Source organism: Watersipora subatra, chromosome 7, assembly GCF_963576615.1.
Source record: "Watersipora subatra chromosome 7, tzWatSuba1.1, whole genome shotgun sequence".
Classification (NCBI taxonomy): Eukaryota; Metazoa; Bryozoa; class Gymnolaemata; order Cheilostomatida; family Watersiporidae; genus Watersipora; species Watersipora subatra.
Genome location: NC_088714.1, coordinates 58,592,682 through 58,604,640, shown reverse-complemented (window position 1 = coordinate 58,604,640; position 11,959 = coordinate 58,592,682). Strand labels below are relative to the sequence as shown.

Below are 11,959 nucleotides of genomic sequence, written 5' to 3'. Positions count from 1 at the left end.
GTCACCGCTCTTGCCAGGGTTGACTTCGGAATGACATAACTTTCAGATGCGGCTCTTAGGCTTAGCTTGCCATCAATAACTTCTTTGATAGCTAATTCAAACACTGAATCAGCAATCTTTCCTTTGGCGCTGGTTTTTCTGTTTCGAACCATGGTTCCTACAATATTATCATCACGGCTTACATAAAATAATGTTCGGGGCACAGCGGGACACGCAACGAAACACAGTGGGACGCGTCCCACAGTGCCCCGCCAGCTTTTGTCCCACTGTGCCCCACCTGATGATAAATTGGCTTTGGTGTCATATCTCCCAGAAAAAAAACAGTGGCTACACTTGTAATATATAGGGGAATTCTGCATAAAAAGCTACTATGACTAGCATTCTTAACATTTGGTCATACAAATTGTAGTGCCATTTATGAAACATTTTCCCTGGGTGCAAATATTTACTTTTTTGGTGAAAATCTACATTTTTACTCACCTTGTCTAAAATAGGTCCAGCATGGAGATGAGAACAAAATGGCTTCCCTATGATGTAATTTCCTGTAAGTTTTCCCATGCTAAAGAATGAGAACAGAACACAACTCCCAATAATGACACTGTCCCACAGTGCCCCGTGTCCCAAGGTGCCCCCGTCTCCCCTATGGCGCTTTTTGGACTCTAGCCATCAGTCTTCACAGTTCTATTGTTTTTAAAAGGAGTTTTTATCTCATTTTTGATAACATATTTCTGAACACCATCCAAAATCTCACACGGGCTTAAACCGAAACCATTTGTGCTCATAACCTTTATTGCATCATCAAGCTCCTTTTCCGGATCTGTCGATAATGCCGGTGGCTTCCTACCTTCAACAACAGCAACTCTACCTCTTTTACTATTAATGTAGTCTCTCAATCTTTCTTGGGCTATTTTATAAACCTCTGAACATCTCTTTGTGAATAGTTGCTTTGTTCATATTGTGTCAAGCGCTGTTTCCAGATCTTCAGCTGAATAGGACGGTCTATTAGTTTTTTCGAGCATAGTTGCAGACCATTGCCAAGTCTGAAAATAAAACAATATCGAATTACTTTTTAAGCCAGCATAATAATAATGATTAACAATTTTGATAGTGACTATCTATCAATACTAAGTTGTTCTTTATAAAATATTATTAAGCTGGGGAAAGTGCACCACAATGGTGCACTTCCCCAATACACAGGTGCACTTGTCCCTGTGTCTAAAATTATCAGTGCAAGTTCATCACCCCAGTTTAAGTAATAATACCAAATTATTTGTTGGAATTAAAACAATAAACAAAGTGTTCTATACCAGTGACACTCAATATTTAGCCGAAACAAATATTCACTTATATGAAAGTTATAAAATTATCAGTACACATCTGTGCACTGATGTACATCAGTGTACATTTAAAGCTAACTACTTAAATAGTGCATTTACCTTTTGATTGCTCACCACAAAAATTTGGAAATCTAGCATGGAGGGACTATTGCTTCCCAGACTATAGCACGCATAAATGATGGGACATCACAAAATTTCCCATCATTCACACATGCTGCACTTTATAGCTCCGGAACTACTATTTTGAAATCAGTACGTTTTATATTATTTGAAAGCCAAAAAAATATTGCATCAATTAATTCAAAGAATTTTAAAATGGGAGCAAATGTACATGCGCAGTTGACATCATATAACTCTAAATGTTCTATCATTATTTATGAACACACCCATTTATAAAGTATTACACACTGCACATAGTACATATGTTAAATTTTAATACAATGTTAAATTTTATTGCCAAATTAAATTTCATGTCTAATATAATTTAAAATACAATTGTATCCATTTTAATAGATGTCATGTCATATTCCTGTGGGTATTTTACCTTTTATTGATAGTGTCTATCTGCCATTCTACTTTTTTGGTACCATTGAAATATTGCACCAAAAAATTCCCAACTGCCATTGTATCAAAGTTGATGCTTCAGCTACTCCTAGAATGAGTGGCAACATGGGCTTGAACATTTGTTCTCCGGAATCCGTTACAGATTACGCTGTCTTCACCTAGTACGTCTGCAAAACCTGGAGGCACATAGTTTGCATCCGACTGCTCGGGAGGTAATTGTGAAGGATACAAACAGCTTGCACTATCTGGACATCCTTGGCTTGGGATGCTGCAATCATTCTGAAGAGTATCCTCCATCGCTGTGATAGTATACCTAACACCGCACCTATGCAACCAATTGGTTTTATGTATTACAATTGGTTGGCTTTGTCACCAATCAGGGCCACTGGATTTCTTGCTACTCAAAACTAGCGACTGCATTGTACAACTGAGAAACTGGTGAATTTTATGCTTCCGATGAAACGACTCACCAAATGCATTTTCAATAATTCTTCGAGCCCATGACAGTCTATAATTGTAAATTCTTTTTTTTTGGGTGTCCATTGAACGTCCTGGAAATGGTCTCATAAGGTACTGTCTCAATGAGAAAGCTTCATCAGCCACTAACACATATGGCATATCTGCACCATCGCCATTGATAAGTTCTGGAGCTGGTATATTTATGTTACCTGAATATAAAAGTTAGAAATCACAGTACTAGTATGCAAGCATGTACTTTTCTCATTTACATGCATTCTAGCTATATTATAAAATATAACTGTATAGATATAGTCATATAAAATTAGATTAAAGTAGCATTGCATACTTGATAACTACTTTTTATAACTAATAATTTTCTTACCATTTTTCAAACCTTGTGCGAAAGCCATGGAGTCCCACACTCCTCCAACGCTTCGACTTCTAGGCTATCCTATGTCAACAATGAGGAACTTGTAATCGGCGTCACATACCGCCATCAATATAATGCTTTTCCTTTGTTTGTAATTGAAGAATGCAGAGCCTTCATTCTTTGGTTTTTGAAGCGTTATATGCTTGTTATCTAGACTTCCTATACAGTGTGGAAAGTTCCACTTGTCAAATCTAGAAGTGAAATTACAAATTATTCACTGCTATTTGTACATGTGTCTACTTCACTTGCGACGCTGATATGCTGACAATTAATGTACTAGAAAATTCCAAAACTAATTCTATTTAAGATTGATTACAAAACTACTAAATTATGAGTGAGCGAAGCAGTTCATCCAAATTAAACTTTATTTTTCAAAAAAGTAGACATAATTATTTCTTGAACTTGAACTTTTGGTTAGTATAACTGATCATTTATAAAAAATATTGTATAAAATTACAACAGTACAATAACAAAGATGTACATGTATTTTCCACTTCGCAAAATAAGGAAAATTGTCATGAACGGATTGTTTCTGATAGTAGTATAGAAACATACCCAAGAGCAATCGTTTTCCATTCTTCTACACTCGATGGAGCTTTCAAGTATATAGCCCTCAAAACATTCCAAAGTGCCTCCACAGTCTCATATAATTTGCGATGTCGATGTACCCAATCTGTAGTGGGCGGCTATAAAAGTATGACTGGCACCTTCCACAAGATGATGCCGAGTCACAGCTAGCTTTAATTCTGGCTCAATGGCTAGCCTCATAACTGTGTCTGCTTTAGTTATTCGAGGTTTTATCAACAACAGCAAATGGTCAAAATTTGCGGGTGTCTTTCTAAAGTACCTTTTAAACCTCTCTTCATCATTTCTCAACTTTTGTATTAGGTGTTGAAATATCCCATGAGATTCTTTTTTTTATTTGTCGGGTGTATTCAGTTTTTTTTCATGTTTTAGAAGCTATAAGTTGTTTTTTTTAACAATTATAATTTCTTTTTAAGCAGCAAAAGTTCCATCAAAGAAACAGATGCCATTTCTAGCGCATCTAGGCAGTTGCATCGTATGTATCAGGTAATAATGCGCTGATACTTTTTTGTGTGTCGTGGTACGTGTCTTGGACTATACCAATTGCAAAAGCTGCTAGAATCGTACTCACTAAAATGAAAAAATGTTTAGCCAATTGAAAGCGTTTCGTCGACGAATTCGGTGTGCATGCACGGCTCAGATATTATGTGATATTCGGCCAAATAAATCGGTAAATTTCGTGAATTTGGTCAGATTGAACGAATAATTCGTTACGTGTGGTCGTACCTTAAGGCCATGCCACCCTCTGTCACTTCTTTCCTCCAATCTGCTTCGATCAAATCACCTGGATCGCTGTAGCTATCAACAAAACCTGTTGACTTGTAGCTAGCATTATCAGAGAGCATCAGGTAGTTATGGAGACAAGCACAAGCCTGGACGATCAGGTCTATCAATTCCAATTTTGCACGGATTGGCCGGCGGAATATATGCCATCGTGCACACAGTATACCAAATGTATTTTCTATTGTTTTCCTACTTCTTGACAGTCTATAATTGAATATTTGTTCTTCTTGGCTCAGGTTTTTGCCTGGCCATGGTTTCATGAGCCAACTGGTAAGTGGAAAGATCTCATCTCTAACCAAATAGTATGGAATAGAGTACTGACCATGCTGTATGGGTGGAGGAAGGTCATGTACTCCTTGATCAAACTTTTGTACAAAGGTTGACTGTTTGAAAATCCCAGCATCATTCTCGCTGTCATAACTATCGATGCTCACACTAAGGAAGCGATAATCGACATTACTGACAGCCATTAGAACAGTAGAATGAAATTGTTTATAGTTATAATATAAAGAACCACCTCCACTAGGACATTCAATAGCCACATGTTTACCGTCCAATGCTCCTATCGCTGAACCCCCAAGCAAAAACATTATACATGGAGGATTTTTTAATCACCCTGCTTCTCAGTATGGCTTCAAATGTGCAGTGTCTGTTCTTTAGTATTGTAACAGGTATGAATTTGACAGCCCCGTTGTTAATAGCATTGATACACTTTCCTTTTTGGTTCTTGAAAACCGTGTCAATGAATCGTAAAACGCCATCACTTTTGGGTTGGTGTAAAAACCGATTTCTGAATTCAGTTTTTCAGTTATGCCCTTTTGCATTTTCATCGATACCTCACTTTTCTTGACTAGTATACTTAGTGAACTCAGTAAAAATTGGACTAGGGTTGTTATCTGCTAGTAAAGAGTTATTTTCAGATGGCTTTTTCTTTTTCACAGCTGATAATAGATTTGAATTAGTCGGTTTATAATAGTTGTCATACCTTAGCTAATTGATTGCTTTATTAAATCGACTGTGGATTTCTGTCCAATGAAGCTCGGTTTGTTTTATTGCTTTGCTCTGTTTTCAGTGTGGTAATCTGTTTTTGAATAGATTTGTTTTCCAAGAGAGATCTTTGCAGTTTTAGTGTGGTCTAGTTTGGTGCGAACTGTGGAAATGGTTCGAACTGTTAATATTATGAGATAAGTGTTAGCATTGCATTTTATACCGAATTATACGTAGTCAGACACTCTTTTAAATTGATTGCGATTGTCCTGTATTGTAAAATCAATTTTCAACCTTTGTAATTGTATTCCAATCTTTTTTCAATATTTGCATATATAAGGGTCTCATTTTTCAAGTGTTAATTGTAGAGCATTTTTTCACGCAATAATAATCATCTTTATAAATATTTTTATCGAAAAGAATTTTTGTTTTTCAGACTAATTGCATGCAACTGGTCTTTTCCTTTTTTTCTTTTTCCGAGATGAAAACTGTTGGCAATTCAACTTTTATGAAAAATTTTCAAATTGCAAACAAATGGATATTTAAAAAGTTAAATAAAAAGTAGCAATCTGCAACAATTTTTTATATAGATAACCCGTTTTAAAATTAAACATTTAACGCACTCATGCTGTCATAACATAATAGCAATCAAAATTGATCAAGGAGAACCATGCTTGTAAGGATGATTGGCTTTACACAGGGTCGAGGGGAGGAGAGAAGTCAATGGCTGATGTAGAACAACTTGCTGGGCTGTTTTTTCTCGTTTCTTTTTTTGAAGAGAAAGGGGAGACTCATATCAAGCCGTTGAGTCAAAAATGCAAAAAGGAAAGATCAATTGAGAAATAGAAAAAAGAAGTGCCGATTTTTTTGAAGTAGTTGTGGCGTGACAATCTTAGTCATTCAATCACTTCTGGCCAAGTTTTTCAGTCAATTTTTTTGTACCCTCTGCTTTCATTTCAAAATGAGCAGTCTTCACAGCAGTGATAGGTGTATACCTATTATTGCCTCCGAAGATGCATTTGATTGTTGAATTCTTAGGTACAGGGGTAGCATTTTATGATGATGACCGGTGATGAGGCTGGAATTGGCCAAGTCTCACAAACACTGCTAGTTATGCTAGGTCATATGCTATCGTTGGTGGGTAAAAAAATGGTAACAAAGTTCAAATATGAGCTGCAAGGCATCCACTTGTAAGAACTACTCCCAAAGTGAAAAACCGAAAACTAGATATCAGGCACCTGATTTTGAGGACTGATGGTCTTAGGTCGAATCGAAAGACATATAGCGAGGTATGCAGATCATGAGGTGTCAAAGATGAGTTCTGTCAAGTTTTATGTGGTTGACCAATTTCCAGTGTCAGCTTTGCAATTTTAATCATTTTTTGATTGCTGACCATGTAAGGCAAAAAGCCTTGGCTCATTTTAAGCCTTGAAAGCTGATATCTCGTGAAAAGCATTTTGCATTGAAAAAATCCCAAATAAGATTTACAATAAATAGGCCTAAGTATGAAGTCTAATCCGAAAGTTGCAGGAATGAAACTATAACTCAAAACGCGTTGCTTCAATTTGCCTATCTAGTTAGTCCCCTTCAAAGTACTCCCCTTGGCTACTAATACACTTGTCCCACCACTCCTGCCATGATGCCATGCAGTGCTGATAGCCATCAGCGTCAATGCTGTTTAGCTCTCTCGTTGTTGCTCATTGAATTGACTCTGTTCTGTCAAATCTGGTTCCTTTCATAGTAAGTTTTCACTTATGAAATAACCAGAAGTCACAGGGAGCCAGACATGGTGGATATGACGCAATACTGCTTTACAGAAAATGCAGTGTGGGCGAGTCCGTTATCATGGTGCAGCCCCCATAAACCTGTGCGCCACAGTTCAGGTCTTTTGCGCACAACTCTTTTCGTAAGACGTCTCCAAATCTCAATATAAACATACTGATTCACAGTAGTACCTTGTGGTAAGTACTCATGGTGTACTACTCCATGAATATCAAAAAATGCGATTAGCATGGTTTTTATAGTTGACTGAGATGTCTGCCATTATTTGGTTTTGGGGAGTCCAGAGGCTTCCACTAGCTATTTTGGAAATTAGTCTTTCAGTTGTAACCATACACCCAAGACTCATCCCCAGTTATTACCTCCGAAAGAAAGTTTTTATCATTCCTTAAAGCTTCCTTGAAATCATTGCAAGCGTGTATATAGACCTGTTTTTGGAGCATCAGTTAGCAAGCGTGGCACAAACTTTGCTGCAACTCTTTTCATGTTCAAATTGTCAGTTAAGGTTCTTTGAACAGTTTCAAACCAAGTCCAGTCGTTCCAGATATCTTTCTAATGGTTAAACGATGATCTGCCATGACTAGTGACCACACACTGTCAGTTGCCGAGCAAGTTCGTGTCGAGGCTGGTCTACCAGACTTCGTATCATCTTCAGTGCTATCTTTACCTTCACGAAAACATTTGTGCCGATCAGAGACTTGTGTTTTCTTCAGAGCAATATCTCCAAAAGCAATATTTAATATTTCAACTGTCCGAGTACTCGTTTTCCCTAATATCACACAAGTTTTAATGCAAATTTAATGCTGTTCTGAATGATTAGATATGACAATAAATTGGTTGGAAAATCGCTGGAAGCACCTGTCAGACCGTGACATATCGTCGACTCATGTGAGAATGCGTTCTCATAGCAACCTGAAATTTTGTGGCAGCACTCTAGAAATGTTTCCCGGCAAACGGTGCATTGGGTTTTTCCATCATGCAAATATGCAAGTATACAAATCCATTCTGGTAACTTTTGTTTAAGCTAGAAATAACTGAAATTGGCTTTTTTATCAAATGTGGATTCTGTATAAAGTATATCTAGAATTTATTAGCATCCAACATTCAACATTTATTGTTTCTAATATCTGCGAGGTGATTAATGCAACACTAATACTTGTTACTTACTCTGGGGTAGTGATTACATTTTGTTATGAATCAAGAACATGTATATAATGAGTCTGCCCATAATTTGGTGATGGTCTTAAAGAAACATTATTAATGTTTTTCTTGTACACTTTCATTTTGGCCTAATAAACAACTGTTATTAACAACAATTATTTTGATGGAGTTTTCATATAGTGGAAAAAAATTGAATTTATTTCTGAACTGGAGCATTGGCAATCAGTTCTAACTATTGATCGCATATGAAATCACATAAAAAACACAATGCTCTTGGACTTACCACACACACGCACACTCTAAATCTCACCCTATTTAAGTTTCTAGAGTTCTCTTTGACTGCTTATGAGTTGTGTATGTTCATATCGAAAAGTCATATCTGGAGTGCTGTTTTTGATGGATGTCAATCCAGAATTTGTTGTCAAAGGGGGCAAATTTTTCAAAATCCCTATAAGCACTCCAATACGTTCATTTGCTATATTCTGAAGAATGTATGATTTTTTTACTGTTCCCAATATTTTACATGAGCAAGTGCTGTGTGAAAATCTATTGGAGTCGATAATTTTTGCTAAGATAAGTTTATCTACTCGCAGCAATGGTAATTATACATGCTATAGTCATGTTTGTAGATGGAAACTGGAACATAAGCTGATAGTCATGGGTGGTTCAAAGCACAATTTGAGCACATCGTCCATCAAATTTTTCGATGCGGTTTACTCTCAAAACCTTCCAGCTCTAAGAGCTATAGTCAAAAGGGAGAAGGTTGCGCCTGACACGGTGGACACAAGAACAGATAATGCTTCTACAGCTTTATTATACGCAGCTGAGAATAGACTCATTGATTTAGCACGAGCCTTGCTCAAACTCAAACCAGTTGGGGCAGACGTTAACAAGGAGGACAGCTTTGGTAGACGTCCTATCTGGTATGCTCTAAAAACAGATAAGCTAGTTGTTACTCTGCCATACAGAAAATTAATCATTACCACCTAGCTTTTGGTGCTGATGTTTATTGTGGGTTGTTGCATGTTCAACGGTGTCCAAATGCAACTTTTAATATGAAGCTTAACTTGTAAGAGGTTTTGACCAACACTCATTTATTGAGGTCGGTGTCGAATTTCATGCTTGCAGGTGGGCTGCTCAGTATGGTGATGTGGGGTTGGCTGAACTGCTTATCAAGGAGTATAAATGTGAAGTTGATTATATGGATAGAACAACAGGTGATGACTATTTCTAGTAACTCAAATCACCTGCATGACATTATCAGCAATTGTACATATAAAGACAGTTTGTAGTAATTTTCAAGTCGTACAGTTCTGAGACTGGAACTTTTGGTGTGTCTGCTAGTTTTGTGGTATTTTTCGACTTATGGTACATTTATGAGCCTTACATGTAGTTGTTTTTCTGAATACTTTTCAATGTTCAGAATCGTTTTGGAATGTTTTTAATCTCATCATTTTCATGTTATCAGGTTGCACTCCTCTGTATAGAGCCATTGTGACAGAGTCGCCTGAGCTTTGCACTCTTCTGATACATGGCGGGGCCGATGTTAACCTCCGAAGATTAGGGTTTGGTACTGGTGCCGAGTCTCCTTTGATCAAGTATGTTTACTTATACTTGTGGCATTAAAATCTATCTTATTCTCAATGAAATGGCAATAAATTGTTGAATCTAGGTGCCAATTATAAATATTCATGTTATCATCATTTGCTGGTTATTAGTGGTAATCGGGAATGGTTAGCAAATGATTGGTCTCAGCTTTTGTGTAACAAATTTTTTTTCAGATTTTCCTAAATTAAAATTAGCTCAATTGCATTCTGGTCTGAAATTTTTTTCCTTGCTATTTTGATTCAATAATTTTGCCAGCATTGTCATTTCACCCACAATCCAACAAATTCATCAATATCCAACCCAAGATTAGTTTTCCAAACACTTCAGGGATCCTCATACATATGTATCCAGTTCAGTTTTGGTTTGTTAGTACTACTCGAACATTTCAAGTTTCACTACAACATCACAAAGCTGGCAGCTTGGCGGATCTCACAATTTCAATGAATGCCATTTAAGAGCTTTGTGCTGTTTGGGCTACAACTTATTATTCATGTTTAGTGTTTCATTTTTATTCCCACAACTCTTGTAAGCGGATTAGAGTGGCAGCATGTCTTTGTAAAGTGGGTCATTATGAGAGTGGCCAAGAAAAAATGACGCAGATACTAGAAGGTCAAAAGCAACAAGAAAAGGTGTGTCAAAATACTGGCAATCGTTCACGGGGGGCTGTTGTTCCATGTTTTGAGGTGGCAGAAAAGGAAAGATATTTCATCTGGCAGTGGTATGATGTCAAGAATGTAAAGATGTAAAGAATAGTATGAGCTGGGAAGAACTATTTTGGTAGCAGGATGCATAGCAAAATGAGGTGACATAAAATGAGGTCCAAAAGTCTACAACTCTTTAAACAGAGAATTTAGTTGAATTTAGGCCAGATTTTAACCAGGTCTCTGCGACATGCATTGAGGTAACTGGAGGCAATAAAAATGGCTGAAGTAATAGTACATATGCGAGGGGGTTCTCTAGAGATGCTGAGTTGGAATTGATCACAAATTCTTCTGTAGATGTGAACTCAGTTTAGGCCCTATGCTTGGTGTTGCCAGTTTTTTCCCCATTTCTTTCAAGCGGTGCGAGTCAATCTCATTCTTTCAAAAGTGTGTTTTGACTTAGCTAACATTAAATATCAGTTTTGGGTAATATACTGTTTTTATTCGAGAAAGTATTTGTATACTTCTTTAATAGTAAAGTAAAATTGGTTTAAGCAGTAAGGGAAACCTTTCCACTCAACATGCAAGTATGTTTATTTATCAGTATTTTGTTGTTAATGAGTGTTTTATACTTTGTATGCTAGTTTAGAATGTAGAAATGAAAGAACCATAATTATATACTGAGCAAGTAATAATATGTGAGTTTACTTGCCACCGCGGTACCACAATTAACTGTAAGCTGTTATGAAGTAATCTATTCCAGTTATTTGCCTGATACTCATTCTGACAACTTTTGCATAAATAAGTCGCAACAACTGATCTTCCTACATGAAATAATGATAATAAAATAATGCTTCATTTTTATCAGTTAGTCTGCTAATGTACATCATTTACTGCTAAGCTACAAAACAAGCCATGAAACTATAGTGCTATATATTTTAGTTATATTATCTTTGATTTTTTGTTCATATGTACAGTCAAAATAGAGTATAGGTGCAAGGTGTTATGGTGAACCAAAAAGTATACTCACCTGACAGGAAGTTTGACGTGATGATAAAGGTTGTAAGGACCTGCTCTAAATAATTAATTGCACTGTAAAATGTCACCATTTGCTAAATATTATTATTAGTTTGACTCAAGAAGGGGAAGGTCAAAAGTTTAGCTTCATCTCGTTCCTTGTTTTTGCATGCAATGTAACAATAAAATGTAAGGAACTGCACTAAATAATTAATTTCATTGCAAAATGTCATCATTTGCTAAATATTATTATTAGTTTGACTCAAGAAGGGGAAGGTCAAGTCTAGCTCTATCTCTTTCCTTTTTTTGTTACAATGTAACAATAAAATGTAAGGAACTGCACTAAATATTTAGTTGCACCTAAAGATGTAACTTTGTCGAATATTATTATTCATCATTTTATAATATAATCATTTACCTTATTTTGCTCATGTAAGTTATGTAAACATTTATCAAACGCCAAGCGAGTCGCAGTGGTTTGTCAATAGCAATAGTATTTTGCAGCATTTTAGGACAATTCGTTATAGTGCTTGCGTTTCTTGTCACAGATGCCCACCTTGCCTGTTGACGCCAAGAGAAATGTGTTCTTATAATTGGAAGTCCTACAA

General features: G+C 36.5%; 1 protein-coding gene and 1 pseudogene across 1 annotated transcript in view; one reads left to right on the top strand and one right to left on the bottom strand.

Moving 5' to 3' along the window:
* Positions 1–659: 659 nt before the first annotated feature.
* On the bottom strand, positions 660–3,824 carry LOC137399658 (uncharacterized; annotated as a pseudogene).
* Positions 3,825–8,719: 4,895 nt separating this feature from the next.
* LOC137399541 (putative ankyrin repeat protein RF_0381) overlaps positions 8,720–11,959 on the top strand; it is a 29,742-nt gene continuing 26,502 nt past the window's right edge. The window contains exons 1-3 of the mRNA XM_068085704.1: positions 8,720–9,008; positions 9,214–9,302; positions 9,554–9,683. Of these exons, the coding sequence (XP_067941805.1) occupies positions 8,743–9,008; positions 9,214–9,302; positions 9,554–9,683 (485 nt within the window). The 5' untranslated portion in view covers positions 8,720–8,742. The remainder of the gene's footprint in view (positions 9,009–9,213; positions 9,303–9,553; positions 9,684–11,959) is intronic.